The sequence below is a fragment of the Lotus japonicus genome, chromosome 3, assembly GCF_012489685.1.
Source record: "Lotus japonicus ecotype B-129 chromosome 3, LjGifu_v1.2".
Lineage (NCBI taxonomy): Eukaryota > Viridiplantae > Streptophyta > Magnoliopsida > Fabales > Fabaceae > Lotus > Lotus japonicus.
The window spans coordinates 33,172,303-33,192,260 of record NC_080043.1 but is presented as its reverse complement, the minus strand read 5'-3'; the positions used below and the strand labels follow the sequence as shown (position 1 = coordinate 33,192,260).

General features: G+C 37.8%; 1 protein-coding gene and 1 long non-coding RNA gene across 3 annotated transcripts; one reads left to right on the top strand and one right to left on the bottom strand.

Moving 5' to 3' along the window:
* The first annotated feature begins 5,652 nt into the window (after window positions 1–5,652).
* On the top strand, window positions 5,653–10,824 carry LOC130749477 (probable jasmonic acid carboxyl methyltransferase 2). 2 transcript variants are annotated; one of them, XM_057602845.1, is made up of 5 exons: window positions 5,653–5,803; window positions 6,040–6,132; window positions 9,328–9,732; window positions 9,833–10,093; window positions 10,239–10,824. In XM_057602845.1, exons 2-5 carry the CDS (start codon window positions 6,058–6,060, stop codon window positions 10,587–10,589), a joined length of 1,092 nt encoding a protein of 363 aa, XP_057458828.1. In that variant the 5' UTR covers window positions 5,653–5,803; window positions 6,040–6,057; the 3' UTR covers window positions 10,590–10,824. The 2 variants fall into 2 exon arrangements, with proteins under 2 accessions (XP_057458828.1, XP_057458829.1); XM_057602846.1 differs by lacking the exons at window positions 5,653–5,803; window positions 6,040–6,132 and adding an exon at window positions 8,447–8,580.
* Window positions 10,825–18,203: 7,379 nt separating this feature from the next.
* Window positions 18,204–19,585, bottom strand: LOC130742630 (uncharacterized). Its single transcript, XR_009021233.1, has 2 exons — window positions 19,372–19,585; window positions 18,204–19,281 (listed from the first exon to the last, which is right to left on the bottom strand). It is a non-coding gene; the product is annotated as an uncharacterized LOC130742630 (long non-coding RNA).
* Window positions 19,586–19,958: the final 373 nt, after the last annotated feature.

The following is a 19,958-nucleotide window of genomic DNA, read 5'->3' as shown; positions in this document are numbered from 1 at the left end:
TATATTCTAGTTGACTGCTGATTCCTCAGGCGTCAATGCATCATCAGGAATTTTGATGATTACCTCATATTGGTTCGTCCAATAAAAAGGGAATCGAGGGCTTCCATCATCGAAGTAGAATATATCCTTACACCGATCAGACTCACGGAGTTTGAAAAACTTTCCTTTGAAATGTTTGTAATGACTTTTGAAAAGGGTAAACAGCCCCAAGCCCCTAGCAGTAGCGAGCGAAACATATTCGCCCCTAACGTTGCGCCCACAGGTTTCAAAAAAATAAAAGAATTTGTTGCTAGTGGGTTCGATGCCTAAGGTCAGGCAGAGGATTTCAAAGGCTTTCAGGTAAGCCCATGCATTACCATGAAGTTGGGTAGGGGCTACGTTTAGCAGGGTTAGAATAGAACAGGTGAAATCAGAAAATGAGAGTTCGTACTTCAAATCGGAAAAATAGGCTTTCAAAGAGGTAAGTGAAGTTTCGCCCTTGGTTGTCTGGTTGTCCAAAGCAACATGGTTCGTCAGGGGAACAGGGAAGTATATCCAGGTGGGCATCTAGGCCATCTTTTCGAAAGTTATATTTGGTAATTAAATCTATGACAGCTTTTGGGGTACAAATTTTAGAAAATTGTTTTTTGATTTTACTGGAGACCCATAGAGAGTCCGCGGAGGTTGGAGCACTAGGAGTGGAGGTTTCTCTACGAGTACGTTTAGTAGCCATTTTTCTGATCCTGAAAATGAAATTTTAGAGGTATGAGATGAGATGAAGAAGGAGTTTAGGGGTGAGTTCTGGGTTATTCAAACTAGAGATTTCTGGGTTAAAAGACGCAGACTTTTCATACACAATGTTGAAAGCAAGAGTAGGATGCAGGAATTCCATAAAAGAAAAGAGGGAAGAGAGTTACCTTAGAGGAATGGGACTTGAGTAAGTTCTGAACTAGGGAATTCCGGGATGCAACGGTGGAGTTCCAAGGGTGAGGAAGCAACAAAGTTAAATTTTTTGGTCTGGTATATGGTGAAAAGAGAAAGCACAAGTAAGGGTAAAGTGAAAATAGGGGACTTTATATAGAAAAGGGGACGAAGATGAAAGGGTGAGTTAAAGGATGAGCAATCGCGTGATTTCACGCGTGCATTTAATGCGCATGGTGACGATTGGATGGAAGTGACGTGTTGGTCTGAAAAGGTTTTGAATGTGAAAGGAGGTGACTGTTGAAGATTTGAATTTGAAAGGGCATATCGGTCCGGAAGAGAGGAGGTTTGAAAGAGTGAATTCAATTTCCACGATTCAGAGAGGGTATATCGGTACAATTACTTTAGGAAAGGGTGTGAGTGTTCATATGTGGATTTTGTTTATGATTTCAATTATATTTATTTCTTTCGTAATGATTGTGTTAGTGGAACTTGATAACGCCAAACTGCAGCTCCAAGTTCCTAGATTTATGCAGGATATTTTGTGGATATATTTATGACAGGGGAAGTAATGATGATTTTGAAATTCGACACGGTAAGTGTAAATGAAATGACAGCTGAGTGGACTTGACAGCCTGGTTCATACATCAAAAAGAGATAAGAGAAGAGGCGGATTAATGCGATCACTATTTATTTTGTATGTAAATTTCCTGTAAATTTAGTCTGTCCGCCCGTTTATTTGCATTTTGTTTAAAGGATGAGCAATTTAGCAACTGTGGGCTTCATAAAGACACTTTCGCCTTATTTTAAGCCTTAGTGTCTTGTGGGCTTGTGGTCTGATATGGGCGAACTGAACTATCATGTAATTGGGCTAACTACTATTTTGTACTTAATGGGCCGGGTCACCCATGGTCCATCCGGACTAAAAACCCAAGTTATAAATAAAGGCACCACCCAAGCGGTGGAGGGACCTATCATTTCACGCAATTTTCCTAGTTTTCATTTACTTCGCTTGCTCTCAATTTGATTAGCCCACGTCTAAGGTTCCATACCGGAACATTGGCGCCCACATTTTTCTCCAGAACACAGAAGAAACCTGGACAAAGCTGCTATCCTTCCCGTTAATTTCTGCACCTCCTTAACTGAGGTTGGACTCTGCATGTCTAATATCGCCTTACACTTATCAGGATTTGCCTCAATTCCTCTCTTTGTGATCATGAAGCCCAAGAACTTCCCGCTTTGAATCCCAAACGAACATTTTTCTGGGTTAAGTCTCATGTTGTGCTTCCTTAGCTCGCCAAACACCTCTTCGAGATCAAAACAGTGTGCCATCATTTCCTCTGACTTGACCACCATGTCATCTACATAAATCTCCATGTTCCGCCCCACCTGCTTGTCAAACACCTTATCCATCAACCTCTGGTATGTTGCTCCAGCATTCTTCAGCCCAAACGGCATAGTCTGATAGCAATAGTTCGCCTGATTTGTCATAAAAGCTGTCTTCTCTTCGTCTGGCTGATACATTCTTATCTGATGATACCATGAATATGCATCCATGAGGCTAAGCATTCCGAATCCAAACGCCCTGTCCACAAGCTTATCAATATTCGGTAAAGGATATGAATCCTTAGGACAATGCTTCTTTAAATCTGTATAATCTGTGCACATTCGCCATTTTCCATTAGCCTTCTTCACCATTACTACATTCGCCAACCATGTTGGATACTTAACCTCCCTAATGAATCCAGCTTCCAGTAACTTGTTGGTTTCCACCTTCACTACCTCTACCTTCTCTTCGCCCATCTTCCTTTTGAATTGAACGATAGGTTTCGCCCTGGGATTTAAAGCCAATTTGTGACAAATAAAATCCGGATCGATTCCTGGTAGATCCTTTGCACTCCATGCAAACAAATCCATATTCTCAGATAACAACTCTACCAACCTGTTCTCTTGACTTGTAGTTAAATTGACACCAACTTTCAAATTTCGCTCACCAATCTGGATCGCCTTAGTTTCCTCCTCTGATGTCATCTTGTGCTCAATGAATCCATCACGAGGATCCAAACTAATGTCTGCTTGATCTACATTCACCTCATATACTCGATGCCCCTCTTTCACTGCCTTCTTTCCCATATGTCCATACTGCTTGAAACTTTCTGAATAACACTTTCTTCCAACCATTTGGTCAGCCTTTAAAACTCCAACTCCTCCTTTGCTCAACGGATACTTAGCTGTTAAGTGTCGTGTAGAAATGATCGCCCCCAATCTGTTTAGTGATGGTCTCCCAATGAGTACATTATACGGCGAAGTACATTTTACTACCAAAAACTTAATAGCAAATGTCTCCGCATTTTTCCCTTCTCCAAAGACAGTCTTCAGCTCCACATAACCTCGAACAAATACTTTTTCTCCAGAAAAACTCACTAAAGAGTCATCATAAGGCAACAAGTCAGATTCAGTTAGCCCCAATTTTTCAAAAGCATCACCATAAATCAAATCCGCCGAGCTTTCTTGATCCAGAAGTACCCTCTCAATTTCGTAATCAGCAATTCTCAGCATTACAACAATTGGATCGTCTTCATGAGGTTGAACTCCCTCAAAATCTCGCACAGTAAAAGTTATATCGGGTTGATTGGTTGCCCAACTTCCCCAATCGTTAGAATAAACAGCATTAATGGAATGGACGTACCTCTTACGAGCTGAATTAGTCATTCCTCCACCGCGAAATCCACCAAAAATAGAATGAATCCGCCCCTTCGCTTTCCCTTCTGATTGTCTGTTTTGACCATCACTCTCAACCTCTTTTCCATCTTCGGTTCGCCTTGTTGAAGTTCCTGCTTCGTCTGAATTGCTTCATCCTTCAAGCTGTTTCATACACCCAGCCTTTACCAATTTATCTATCTCCTTCTTCAAAGTGAAACAATCATCAGTATTATGTCTCGAGATCCTATGATACTCACACCACTTCTTCTTATCCACATAACCTGTTGACGGCTTTGGCTGCCGCGGAAAACGGATAACGTTCGCCGCCAGACACTTGTGTAAAGCTTCAGTCAAATTAACCGCCAAAGGTACTGCACGATCATTTTGATTCCGGGTCCACGTCATTGAATGTCCAGGCCCACGCACTCCATATGGCTGAGCACGATTTTTGAAATTAGAACGGTTATCAAATCGGCCGTCATAACGGTTGCGATTGTTATACCCCGCGTTGCCACGTTCAGTCCATCCCTTCGAATATTGATCCGCAACCGCTCCCTTCTTCGCCTCCAACTGCTGTTTCTGCCCTGTAACCGCTGCATTTGGGCGGTTGTTTTTTATCTGATCGCTCTGCTCCTCCCTGATGTATCCTTGCACCCTTTCGCGTAAATGCGCCATTGTCTCCACAGGTTTTCTACTTAAATTGCCGTTTAAGCCACCCGACTTCAAACCCAATTCAAAAGCTGCAATGCAGATTTCCGGCATTTTATCCTCCAAATGAACAGATAATTGATTGAAACGCCCCATGTAATACTGCAAAGTCTCATTTGGTCCTTGACGAACATTGAATAATGTCGCCGGAGTCACCTTTTGTGCATGACTGGTAGAAAATTGAGACAAGAACTTTGTAGATAACTCCGTGAAATTGACAATTGACCTTGAAGGCAAAGTTGTAAACCAAATCATCGCTGACTTCTTGAAAGTTGATGGCAGCATTTTGCACTTCAACGCATCTGACGCGCCTACAATAACCATTTTTGTGTTAAAATACACTAAATGGTCCTTTGGATCCGAGTCGCCATAATAAGAATCAAGCTTTAACGTCTTCAAATTATCTGGGACGGCGGTGTTCGCTATTTCCTCTGTGAAAGGTTGAAAGTCCACCACCGTCTCAGCCATTCTTCGATCGCCCTCTCGTAACCCCTGAGTCTGATTGAGATCAGTAAGTTGATTTTGTAACTGTTAATTGTGTTGATGAAGTTCATTGAGATCATCCATGATCCGCTGAAGAACATCGGGAGGAACATCATTTTGTTGAACGTGATTCCTCTCTTCGTTCGCCCCGGATCAAGTCACCATCGCGGTGAAAAACGAAGCCTAGGAAAGTATCCTTCGGCCCCACGGTGGGCGCCAATGTTCCGGTATGGAACCTTAGACGTGGGCTAATCAAACTGAGAGCAAGCGAAGTAAATGAAAACTAGGAAAATTGCGTGAAATGATGAGTCCCTCCACTGCTTGGGTGGTGCCTTTATTTATAACTTGGGTTTAGTCCGGATGGACCATGGGTGACCCGGCCCATTAAGTACAAAATAGTAATTAGCCCAATTACATGATAGTTCAGTTCGCCCATATCAGACCATCTACTATGAGCTTTCTAGTGACAATTGCAAAACTGTTGACCAATTGGCAGTGGTTCACATGGTGAATGGTGGGAGAAAAAAAAAAGATCGGTGTTTGTCTTGATGATGACATAATTATAATTAACCATTCATTTAATACGCAAGATTATCATTTTAATAATTCTTATCAGTGCCCCAACTTGTTTTTAGTCTTGTCTTTCACCTATTAGTTGTTGTCAGTGTAGTTCTGAACTTTTACATTAATATTATATCTACAGTTATGCCTAATCTTTACATATATAAAATGCCTAATCTTTCACCTATTAGTTTGTAGTACTTATTAAAAAAAACAAGGTATCTTAACTAAGGCATCTTTCATTTAATTATACCAAAGTACAACTCTCAAGGTGTTTTATACAATAGTAGTTGATAATAAGCTGCCAATTTTAACTCTATCAACCAAGATATATATTTTCACATTGTATTTATTAGCATTTCATTGACAAAGCTGTGTTCTTTGTTATTGCATCCTCTATCTGAAAAATACATCATCAAGTGTTTCCACTTGTTAATCTGACCGAGAGGTAACCTTGCTGTTATAATTTTTACTTGCTGTTCTATACGGAGCACTTTATTATTATTTTCTATAATTTTCTGGAATTTCTACCCTAATGATATGGGAAATTTTCGGTTCTCATTTTTGCAAGAAATTCCGAGCTTGATGCTGTTTGAAATTTATGAAATCTGTCTCCAAGATTTCAAATCTCAAATTAAATGTTGATGCCCACCTTAACAGTAGTTATGACATTGTCTTGTGCAGTATTTGTGTTCAATTCCGATGTCAACGAAACAAGTTCTTCACATGAATACTGGAGTAGGAGAAGCAAGCTATGCAAACAACTCCACACTTCAAGTACTTTCTTTCTCAGAGCATCTTAAATATAATTGCATTTAGATGCATTACAATAAAAATGAATCTAGATAATATCCTCGTCTATTTCTTCTGTATATATTCTGTTGATTCACTTAGGTTTCAAGTCTTTAATGTCATACGTACTAATGCCACATAAAAACTTGATATATATTTTACGGGTTGTCTAAATGACCCATGATAAAGTTTGGATTAAATAACACATCATCCCATCACATTGGAGATAAATGAGTTGGAAATAAATTAATAAATAAAATATAGAAATTTCAACTCACTTATCTCCAATGTGATTGGATAATGAGTTATTTAACCCAAACTTTATCATGAGTCATTTAGACAACCTCATATTTTACTATCAGAGGCAACCTTAATCTTTTATCGGTAAGTATTGGTTCAAATAAATTAATTAGAGATTAGTAGTGATGAGTCTGTTGATAAATAAACGTAATGATTTCGTAATCCGAGTGATCGCTTGAGAAATGGACTGTATTCTTTAATGTTGATTTGTAAGACACTTCAAATAGCATTTAATTAGCCATTATATTGAGAACTGAAAGATGAACGACTTGGAAACTAAGATAGAAGGTAAAGTAATAAAAGCTTAACTTTAAGGGATTCAAAGGTAAATCAAAGCTGAAAAGTAAAGGAAAGCAAAATAAAAGAATAAAAATAAATTTGTAACTTGTATTGATGTTGATTGGTTGGTCTTTTACAAATGAACATATCTCCTATTAATATGGTGAACCCTAGCAAACTTGGTGTAGTTTGTTTTAAGGTTAAAGATCAGATTCCCAAGAATCACATCCCGGAATATTTTTAAATTTTATTTAATTTAAAAATTTTTGAAACTTAAAAATAGAAAAATAAAATATGTTAGAATATGAGAGGAGTGGAAGTTATGTTTAGAATAACTCAGTTTCCCATGGGAATACAAGATTCCAACTCATTTAATGGGAATGAATTAAAGGGAATAATGACAATTACCTTTTACCAGGAAATGAGTTATACCGAGGAGTAAATTTTCAACCTTGTAACAAACGTCAAAATATTCATTCTCGACCTTCATATTTCCAAAAATGTGTGTAAATGACTTGAAACAAACTGCCCCTAACTCGTGGCTTAGCTCATGTCTTCTTTGTGCTAGTCAGCTTGAAGACTTGGTCTTCTATAAGCATCAACTGATTCCACCCTATAACAATTATTCGTAATATTAAGGATGAATTCATTTCCAATTTTCAACATGTTATAACTTAAGATTTTAAATAGATATTATGAATTTATAGATTATCCTAAGTCTTGGAAAGATATCTTGTCCAATTTCGTACGCAAAGCTTGTCTCTTCGGCTCCCCACTTCATCGGCTACATTCTAAAAATTGAGCTCTTGTCCAATTTCGTACGCAAAGCTTGTCACTTTCGGCTCCCCACTTCATCAGCTACATTCTCAAAATTGAGCTCTAGCTGGCAATTCATAAGTTACAGGGATAGTCAGTGTTAGTGTATACTTTTTTTGGTTACATAGGAAAAATAAAACAAGGGCTACACTAAACTATCAGCATACAATGCTGTCAAAACACCCAAAGGAGGTTGGGCTCAAACACGATGCCCTGCTCCGTCACGCACTGCTTGCCGAGCCATAGTATCTGCAGCAGAGTTCTTCTCACGAGGGATCCATACAAGCCTCACATGCCAGTTTCTGCTCAGTAAAGCTCTGAGCCTTACGATAGCATCCTTCTCCCAATAACTGGAAACATCTCCTTCCTGCTGCACAATATCCCCAGCTTGCCTGCAATCTGCCATACAAAGAACAGCTCGGTGACCAAGACTCCAAGCATGGAGGAGCCCGTGCTCCATTGCTAATAACTCAACAAGAAACGACGACCCCGTACCCATGCTTGCAGACACTCCAGATAGCCAGTTTTCATTCGAGTCTTGAAGAAAAGCCTCGTAGCCCATGCGCTGAGCAGCAGGATTCCAGCTTCCATCTACGTGCAGCTGCACTTCATTCGCCACCAAGGGTGCTGGCGTTGGTTCCACACGCCTAATCGGCGCTGCGTTAGGCCACCGATTCCAGCTCTGAGCATCCACTATAATCTGCCTTAGGACATACTGCAGTGGCCATGAGTTTGTGCCTAGCACAGACTCATTGCGCCACTTCCAAGCCCACCATAAAACTGCGAAGGGAAGAATATTGCTGCAACGTGACAGAAGCATATCAAACCAAGCTCCAAAGTCCCCATGAGTGTCAAGCCGCGGCAGCAAGGGACCAAGGCTCCTCCACAAGTTCTGCGAGTCAGGGCATCCTCAAAAAACATGGTTGGCATCCTCTGAATCGGAACCACATCTGGAGCATGCTGCCGTAGAGCTCAAAGGATTCCGAAAACGCTTCTCATTTGTTGGCAAAGCCCGTTGAAATGTGTCAGTTTTATAGAGTATGTGATTTTTACTTCATTTGAACTCTGTAGGATGTTTCTTGTTATTTAGACTTTTGTTTTTCCTTTGTATCGGATGGGGCACCCCTTGTGCTCCACATTAATATCATTATTTAGCATATAAAAAATAAACTTGTCTGCTCTGAGCTAACCTTGACTCGATTAAATTAGTTTACAACCATTCTGCATCAGCCAATATTTTGGTGTCAATAGTAAGTAAAGAGATCGAATTAATATTTAACTTACCGGATTAATTTCTCAAGGGAGAAAGAACCTCAGCTGCCTACTCAATAATCATATGCTCCCTTGAACTTTTCCATTGTATGCATTCTCTTCTTGTTACTACTTCTACTCTCCCTCGAACTTCTGGTAAAAAAATTATAGAAAATATAATTTTTTATTGAAAAATAATTCTTTTTAAAGCAAGAGTTATATTCATAAAATTAAGAGAACATGAGAAACAACCATTCTCATGACGGATATACAACCTTATACAATAAAATCTCATCCAAAACACCACCCCAAAAAATTTCAAAATAAACCTCAGTTTCTAAAATGGCATCCCTATAACATCATAACACCATAGAGAAAATCTCAAGGAATGCCAAAATAAAACAGATTCAGCTAATAACCTACAGATCATCATTTTGAATTTTTTATATCACAGCTGTCCCTAAGATTATGGGATAACATTTGGCTTATTATTGTTGGCGTCGTCATTGTTGTAACCAAGTTTTTTTATTGCAGAGAAAAGTGTTATTTGAAATGAAGTCAATACTAGAAGAAAGTATTAAGACATTGTTGCATCACACCACTTTTAAAAGTAATTTGAAAGTGGCAGATTTAGGATGCTCTTCAGGACCAAATTCACTTCTGGTCGTGTCCGATATAATGAGCGTCATCAACACAACTAGATTGGGCTCAAAGCAAGAGGTGCCCATACTCCAAGTTTATCTTAGTGATCTTTTTGGAAACGATTTTAATGGTATCTTCAAGTTACTTCCTGATTTCTACCAAAAGATACAAGATAGGGGAGACAAAGCTGGAGCATGCTTTATAAATGCAACTCCAGGGAACTTCTATGGGAGGCTCTTTCCTAATAATTACATCGATTTCTTTCATTCTTCGAATAGTCTTCATTGGCTCTCGCAGGTATTTATTAATATATATATTAAAGTTGTTAAAGTTGTGTTTGTGAAGCAAAGCACAAAATAATATCATTTGTGTGTGTCTATTGCTTTTTCCGGAACAGTCTCCAGAAGAATTGACTAAAGGGGCAGAACCACTGAACAAGGGTCATATTTATTTAACAATCAAAAGTCCTAAAATAGTGTATAAAGCATATTTTGAGCAATTCCAAAGAGATTTCAATCTATTTCTTCGATCACGTTCGAACGAACTAACACTTGATGGAAGTATGGTACTATCTTTACTGGGAAGAGAAAATGCTGCATTTGAAAAGGGTACTACGCAGGACTTAATTGAGTTGGTACTGAAGGACATGGTCTTGGAGGTATGCAACGAATACAATTTTGATTACCATTATTACTAGATTTTCAAGAAACTAACTGGAATGTAATGTTTTTCTGTAGTTTATAACATGTTATTCCTATTTGGTAGTAACTAATATTGTTCCCTATAAATTAATATAAATGCAGGGTTTGCTTGAAGAGACTAAATTAGATTGCTTTAATATGCCTATATATATTCCTACTGTGGAGGAAGTCAAACAAATAATTGAGGCAGAAGGATCTTTTACCCTTCAAACACTGAAAACTATCCAAATAAGTTTGGATGGACACCTTCCACATGACATGGATACCAAAATTAAAGGAGAGTTAATTTCCAAGACCCTCAGATCCGTCGTGGAACCACTTTACTCTGCTGCATTTGGCAAAGGTATCATGGATGAATTATTCTCAAGGTTTGCACACAAGATTTCACAAGCCATTGAGTTTGAGAAATTGCACTATACAACTTTAATCATGTCCATGACAAAAGTTACATGAAGAAGGGGAACAAATAGTGTATACTTGAAAATTAAGTTCTCAATTCTAAAATTGAAGTTAGCTTATCCTAGCATTTGCTGCTACATATTCCTCTGTTGAACGTGTTGTGATGGTCTACCTAATCTGCTACTAGTGTTGTAATAGTGTCTCAAAGTATCAATCTCAACATATTTATCTCAAAAAGTACTAGAACCTGATTAATTAATATATAGTTTGTGCAAACATGCAGTATACATATTTTTGGTCAACCATCCACCCACCATTTTCAGCCATTGTTCCTTATATTGTTATTTTGCTATCGTGATGTGTTAATCTATGCAAACATTTAGGCTGGATTGATGAAACATAACGGAGCGGAACGTAATGAAATATAATGGAGCAGAACAGAATGGAATAAAAATCTCATCCCATTGTTTGGGTATTTAATGATGGAACATAACAAATTAAAGTTACCACGCCCCTTTTTGGATAATGGATGGAGCGGAATGAGTTATAACTTTTTAATTCCTACATTACCTTTGCTTTAAAATAAAAGATTATCATTAAACTACAAAAATAATTAACAAAATAATTACCTTGCTAAAATCTCATCATATCTATTTACTCTAATTAGTTTATATCTTCATCATTTATCCACAGTCAAATATACACTATGCCATCATTAGGCTATATTTGGATTGGTGGCAGGGAGTGGGGTGAGATGAGATGGAGTGAAATATTTTTATGTTCTATTGTTTGGATATGTTATGAAAAGGTGGGATGAGATGGAAATGAGATGAGATTGGTTTCCATCATTTTGCTTCCCTCAATTTGGAAGGTATGGGATGAAATCAAGATTTTACACTTATAAAAATTATCAATTTACAATTCTAGATTTCTAGCCCTTAACTTAATAGTCTCTCCCACTCTCTCCCACTCTCTCTCCGTGAGTCTCTACTCTCTCCCCTCACACAAACAACCAAGTTCCAACATTATTTTAACATATCTAGCAAAAATAAAACATTACAGCTTACGAAAGGTAATATAATGATACTGTTCATATTTAATTATTAATACTAATGTATACATATTCTTTTATTTGTCAACAAACTATTTTTTTTTCCAACTGTTGCATTCTTTTATTTTTCGTTTACTTTTTTCGATAGTGTTCTATTATGTTCAGTACGTTTTATAAAAAAATATTGGCATATACTAGTATAGTTTACTGTAGATAAATGATGAGGATATAATTTAATTTGAGTAAATAGATATAATGAGAGTTTAGCAAGGATAATGATTTTGTTAATTCCTCTAAAAAATTATTTTGTTAATCATTTTAATAATTTAATGAGAATTTTATTATTTAAAGAAAGGTAATATAGGAATAAAAAAGTTATAACTCATTCCGCTCCGTCCATTATCCAAATAAGGGAGTGGTGATTTTGTTTCGTGTTATCATAAAATACCCAAACAATGGGATGAGATTTTTATTCCATTTCATTCCGCTCTATCTGTTCCATTATATTTCAATTCGTTCTGCTCTGTTATGTTCTGTCAATCCAAACATACCGACAACTAGAAAACAAGACCTTAATTTAAGAACCCGTGACCTAAACACTCCCATCTTTTTCATAAGTTTTGAGAAATTCTCATGAAACTATATATAAGCAAATAGAAAATGAAAATATTTGAAGTTAATTACCCGAAGTGACCATGATATGAGCATGACATCATTGACTGTGAACCGCCAACACTCTCACACCACAGTGAAAATGCTTAAGGCAACTCTTCCAGCGATCTCAGTTCCCAACTTGGTCTCTAGGATGATGAAATTTCCATGTGGCTCTAATTTTAAAGTTCCGGGTCTTCATAGAGTACTGAAAGTAGAAAAGAAGATAAATTAAATGCCAAAGAGTTCAAGTTAATTTTTATGTGGCTTTATGCCTTTTTAACCGCCTATGTGAACTTTTCTTATGCCATGAAGTCCAAGGAAAACAGAGAAAGTTAAATTTCATAGACATACTAATTACTGCCAACCAAATAGATAATTCAAAGCAGAACTCTCTCATTTCAATTTGCTAGGTGTTACTGAAAAAAAATATTAAAGCGATTAACTCTTGCAAAAAATAATATTTTCATATCAAAAGAAGCCAGAAACATACAACCAACAAAGAAACAAAGCAACTACCAATGTTAGGGTTTGCTAATCTTTCACGATCATAACAGACCCCAGATCAAAGGTGGCCTACAAGATTTTAGATTTGACCAGACCAGTATGTTGACCAGAATAGCATAATGTTCTATCTCATTCACCCAATTCCTCATCTGGTCATTAGAAACAAAAACAATATTCTTTTTCTTCTCATCATCCCCATTTCTGTGTGTGTGATATCTTGCTTATACTTTGGGGGTCTAATGTATATAGGAAATAAATTAGTCAGTCTATACAAGTAAATGTAATCATAATACCTATAACCAGCATTAGATAAACTCAGAACTATGAGCTAATCAAATGAAATCACTCCTCCTAATCTTTAAGCTTCACATTAAATTGACTTCTTCAAGAATTATATCCTTTTTAAAAAAATTGTTTCTTACTTTATTACTTCAAAAACTTGTCCAGTGAGTTCAACCATTTAAAATAAGAGCACATAAACATTTCTGATTGTTAGCAAGAACCTTGCCATGTCAACATCCACAGGAGCAAGCTTTTAACACACACCCAAGTTGAAGCAAGGAAAAAGCACAGACAGAATATTTTCATTTAAGCAGTAGAATCAACCTAAAGACTATGCTACAGAAATAATTTAAATACCAAAAAGTTATTTCCCAGAAACATGATTGAATTAACTTAATGAGCTAATCGAATTATCATACAAAATCTCCACCATAGAGATAGCTTGCTAAGATGTATACATTGAAGGAAAATGTAAGAGGTTAAACATTGTTAAGAATTGATGCAAATTTCTAGAATTATCTTTTAAAATCTACACTATTATAGAAAGCACATAGACTATTTTGATGTTTCTAAACTCTAGAATGATCCAATTGTATCATATAATAAACCGCCAAAATCAAGGCGGTGACTCCAGCTATAAATAGGCATTAGTGCCTCACCATGTATGTGTGGCAACACTAAGACTTAAGTGTTGTACTAACCATCAATGTAATAAACCATACGGTTTTACTAGTCCATGCATTCCACTTCTAATATTTCTAAATCCTACCACTTATCTGCTTCTTCAATTATCAACAAACATATCAGATTCACAAGTAAATTAAGTTGTTTACAAGGTACCATCATCCACAAGCAAACCTTGAATTAGGCCACACCAGTCCCAAATTCGTAACTAGACAATCCTCACCACATTTATGCTAATCTCTATATTTTTGGCGCCTAGTTCTAGATTTCAGATATTCTCGATAAACACTCATTATAAGCAAAATTGGCATCAGAATAGAAGTATGGTGAAGTTGTGGGAAATAAACCAACAGAAGAAGTAATGGCATTTTTGTCTTCTATTTGGCTATTGTAGTTACTGCTAGAGGTTGATAAGGTTAATTGGTCACTACAACACCTAAGAAAATATTCAAAAATGCTACTATGCTAGAATCAATTAGGGGAAATCAGCTTAATCACCAAAGAAATCAATTCCATGAAGTCCAGTTTCACATCTTGTTAACTATGCATGGAAACAGTGATGAAATTGGTTTAAAAATCTTACCATATGCGTCACAATGGAAAAACCAGAGAGAGCTACAGGGGAGGCCTGCGAATCCTCGACAATGTCACAGCCGATGGCGAATGGAACGGTGGTCGCACAAACAGATAAGGGTTTACCATTGAAGGGCGATGGAAAAATAGATTTGGTCCTTGAAAAAAAAAAAATTGGTCGGTCATTATCTGACGTGGTAATCTTACTATGTAGAAAATTGTATACGTGGTCATGTGAGGGATCTCAGTCCACCTCTCCTCCAAACCGCAAGCACCACCACCGTTTTACAAGAAATGCAGGTGTCTATATTTATTTAAAAAGAAAGTGCAATGATATATAAAAGGCTTATTAGCCCGCCAGCCTAATGACATTCTTTTAATATAATTGTCTGTTAAATAGGCTTTTAAGCAGGCTTGTAGGTCAGGCCAGGCCTTAGAAAAGGCCAGACCAAGCCGTAAAATTTGGCATATTGATAGGCCACAAGCCAAACTTGAGCCACGAAAAGAGAATGCAAGTCAGGCTTAGACCATGCAAAGCTCGGTTCGGCCCGACCTATTTCCCCCTAGTCTCAGCCTTTAATTCATTTTAGGCTAAAAAGCATTTTTGGCCCCCTGATGTTTCAAGTTTGTGCAAATTCTGCCCCTACTCTATTTTTGTCGATAATTCTACCCTCAATGTTTCACAAATGTGCACTGTCTGCCCCTCCGTCTGTTTGACGTTAAAAAATTAACGGAAGGCATAGTTGACACTAGCAATGCCACATCAGCATCTACGTGGCGTGACACATCACTAATTATAATCAGAACTTGAAGAAAGAGGTGAGGGGGATTCAAACTCAAGTCATGTAAGTGGAAAAACAAACCCTTTACCAGTTGAACTACATACATAATTTTTATATTTTGCAACACAATTTTATTTATATTATAACTTTTGTTCTTCCTTCATGCCACGTAGATCCTGAGGTGGCATTGCTAGTGCCAATAAAGCTCATTTCATTAATTTTTTAACGTCAAAGTGACGGAGGGGCAGACAGTGCACATTTGTGAAACATCGAGGGTAGAACCGTCGACAAAAATAGAGTAGGGGTAGAATTTGCAAAAACTTAAAACATCAGGGGTCAAAAGTGTTTTTTAGCCTATAAACAAAATCTGAATCATTAATAGATATGTGGAGAGAGAAAAATTAAAATTGTGATTGAAATAATTTTGTCCATTAGATTGCAAATTAAGGGTTGAGATCTCTCACATGACATGGTCATGTCAGATAGCCATATGAGGGGATCCAAATCTTTTTTTTTCTTGGTATGACTTTTTCTTTTGGATTTAGGGTTTAGTTATTTCTCTTCTTCTTCTTTTTTCCCTCTTTCCCAAACTCTAACACTTTGTTTAGTAGAAGGAGGTTTGGGTGAAGAGAAATGGCAAAGAGAGAGTTAGGGGGAAGGAGGAACTATGTGCGTTTGGTCAATGGGGAGGAGGGAGATAGAGGAGCGGTCTCTCCAAATTAGAGAGAGATGGGCTGCTCCATGTATTTTAACTTTTTTCTTTCTTTCTAATTTTTCGTCATTTCCTGGCGGTCTTGAAATATATAACATTACATATCATCATTTCAATTCCCATGTTGCACTTTGCCAGTAATTACCTTCACGGACCGTCAGAAATTGTTTTATACTAGAAATAATTTATCTTTAAACACAAAAAGTAACATTCTTTCCTCTCTATCTCTCTTCTCTTTTTATTATACCAAACAACCTCTAAATCTACTATATTTCTCATTTATTTCTCTCTACTTTACTTTTCTCTTCTCTACTCTCTCTTTTCTATTTGTTTCTTCTCTTACAAACAAAGTGTATGACCTCTAATGGTGGTAACCATGACTCCACTATTTTCGACGACTTTTCCAACCTCTACTTCCCCATGTCTTTCTGGAACGGTCACTTATAACATATAGGACATGGATCCCAATTAAAAAGCATCATTAATTTCCTCCTATTAGGGAGTGAATACAATTATCCCTGACTTCTGAACTAATGTGTTAAAAATGTATAGTTTATGCATTATGTGTAAAGTTTATTTACATGAGATGAGAATTTACTTAGACTGGATCACGTGACCGGTTTGAGTTTCGAATAAGATTGGTTACACAAGTGAACTAATGAAAATCGATATAACTCGGCCATATTTTGGTTTGACCGGTGTGCCATCACTCAGTCAATGTCGCAGGTAAAATATTTGTTTTTGTTTTAATTGTAGTGGGTGGAAATTGCATATTGGACATGCAAAAGGAAGGCAAGGGAATAACAACATAGCCAACCTATGTTTTGTTGATCCATTATAGACACTAACATATATTAGTAGAGTATTTTGTAACCTACCACATTTTTAATTTGTAAATTAGTCTTTTCTTAGATGTTAATAATGAGTATTTCCTTTAAAAAAGTAATATTTTACTATAGAAATGATAATATTTTTAAGTTTAAGTATGAATTCATTTTTATTTATTTATTTATTTTTAATATTATTGGTCCACCTATGATTATGGTGATTTAACCCAAACTTTGTCTATGATAATTTAGACAACCACATTTTAGCTTATACCCAAAATATTAAAAAATGTAATATACACTAAGTCAAGCAATCTGACCAGTAACTCACTAGTCTGACTAGTTACTCGTTGACTCGGCATCTCAGGCGAGTCGGTGACCAAGCTGAATGTTAAACCACCGATTGTATGCCTAGTCTTAATTACATATAAAATCTAAGGGCCCGTATGGTATGTTGTACAGTATATAGTCTGATAGTATTAGTCCCGATAGGATAAAGCCTAATAAAAATATTATTATAAGTCGTTTGGTCATACACTTCATAACTAATCATATTGTATTTACTTCATTTTTTTATAAGTCATGTGATATATATTGAAATGAAGTACAAGGGGTACTTCAACTCAATACAAGTAGAAAGAACAAAAAAAAAGTCTAAGAATGCAAAAGATTACATCATTTAACCCAACACCTCCTTGAACTACAGACTTTAGAAACTTGCCTCATTAAAACCTTACCAGCAAAAACACCCCTTGAAAAAACCTAGTGAAGAAAAAAGAGTACAAAGAAACTAAAATACATGTGTGACCTCCAAGGAGACCTAGAGAACAAATTAAACTTGCAAAATGCAGTTCCCTCCAATTCCCCTACCAAAATTACTAGGACAAAATCAGCCAGCAAATAGCCCAACTATATTTACTTCATACAATCATATGTTTGGTGGAAGGTAGTGGTGGTGGAGAGTAGTGGTGATGGTAGAAATGGTGGTGGTGTTAGTGGCGGTGGAGGGTAGTAGTTCGGGAGGTGGTGGTGGTGGCGACAATGATAGTGATGGTGGTAGGTGGTGAGTAGTGGCAGTAGAGTGGTGATGTTGGTAGTGGAGACAATTGTAAGGGGGTGTGGAGTTAGTTGAGGTAGTGGTGGAAGTGGTGGAAGTGGTGGTGGTGGTCACATTGTTGTAGGGTTGTGGTGACGACAATGGTAGTGCAAAAGGTGGTAGCGACGACAACAGTGGTGATTGTGGCGAAGGTGGTGGTTGTGGCGAAGGTGGTAGTGATGAGTGGTGGTGGTAAAGTAATGGCGGTGGATGGGGCGATTGTGGTGGTGAGGGTGGTGGTGCAATTGGTTTTGGTGGTGGTGACAGTGGTAGTGATAGTTGTAGCGAAGGTAGTGGTTGTGCCGGTCCTAGTAGTCTCCTACAAGCAAACTCGAGAAAGGAAAATACTCTAACTTTCTCTATATGACTGGAGAATATCCTAGCAAAGCTAACTAATAAGGGGATACATGGAGATGAAAAATGTCACTTTTGGTAACAGACTTTTGAATCAGACAAGTTAGAAGTAATAGAAGCTTGTAAAGGAAATGAACAAAAAGGAGAAATTGAACAAATTGTAAGGGATATAAGATATTGGGGTTTTATCTAGGTGACAAGATCTAGGAACAAATTTGCACACACGATTGTTGTTGTGAGAGATAGGGGAGCTCATGGGCTGAGGAGCAAGACACCAAGAGATATCGACGCCACATCTTAACCCAAAACCTTAAGGCATTAGGTTTATGGATCACATCTCTCATAAAGTCTTCTCCTCACCCAAACTTAACCAATGTGGGACTCCAACTTCGAACTTGAATTCTCAACAATCTCCCCCTCAAGTGCGAGTAACCACCACATTATCATGGCTCCCCTCTGCGGAAGTTATCCACCCTTGTACCGTCGTTCGCTGCTCAACGAAACTCGCCGCCTAGCCACACTACTAGGAATACTTTCGACACAAGGAGTCGTTACCTTGGTCCCACGAACCATCGACTCTGATACCACTTGTTGGGGGGAGACAAGGGAGCCCATGAGTCGAGAAGCAAGAAACCAAAAGATATCGACGCCACATCTTAACCCAAAATCTTAAGGCATTAGGTTTATGGGTCACATCTCTTATAAAGTCTTCTCCTCATCCAAACTTAACAAATGTGGGACTCCAACTCTACACTTGAATTCTCAACAATTGCATAGCTCAAGATTCAGCAAAACCTCCCTCAAAATTGGATCTGAATGCCTCTACAGTCTTTAAGTGATAACAAGATCTATGAATTCTAGTAATAAAGAAATAGGCCCAAGTCTCATAAGGGGTGAGACAGATCTTGGTTTCAATTCAAAGATGAATGTGACACCCGGGCTCGACGAGGGCGGGGAGTTATCGCTGGTGCAGTGAGGCACGGACAAGGAGTGGCTCCTGGAAGGCTTCTAGGCAGAGGGTCACATGAATGAACCGATCTTGCATTCGAGCAAGAGGTATTCTGAGACTGGATAGGTATGAGACTATACAATTGGATGGGTGAGTTGGAGTGTATTATTGTTTCTTACATCTTCAGGGAAGCGAACGGTGAAGCATATGGGCACGGAAAAGAAGGTTGTACTGCAAAAGGTCCATTTTGAATCTGATTGTTTATCCCTGATAGAAGCCTGCAATGGTCAAAGACAGATCAAAGAAATCTCAAATATTTTGCATGACATTTCTACTTGGAAGAGAAGATTTCCATTCTGGTTTTTTACCTGGACTCCCAGAGAGGGAAACGCTGTAGCCCACACTGTTGCCCAGCTTGCAGGATCTGCCAATCTCCCACCTTTATGGCTGTGGAATCCTCCTCCTGAATTACACCATTTGTTAAACAAGGATCAGAATTCTTAGTAGCTCTCTAGCCAAAGAACTGATTTTCCACTCAAGTTTATTTTCCCTCACGGGTTCTCCTTGAGTACCAGATGTTAGCTTTATGGATCTGGTTTCCTTGTGAACTTTCTTTGGTCTATTTCAAGAAAAGGAACACATGCTTTAGTTATTGTACTTAAGGTACCTGTCCCTAGAAGCTATTAGGTGTTTCTCTCTTGCAGAGCCTTTTGCTTTTGACTCTATCTTTTGGCTTTTTACTCGGTGTATGTGTCTACCCGAGACAGCTAAGCGAGCTACGTGTTTTTTGTCATATTGTTTAGCTACGCCACATTAGCTGTTTGTTTTGGGCCTTGCCTTGTATTTGTTCTGGGTTCAACCCACATGGAATGAAAATTCTTCTATTGACCAAAAAAAAAAAAAACCGCTTGTCTCCACTGTGGGCATTATTTTCTAGACCAGAAGAGTTACCAAG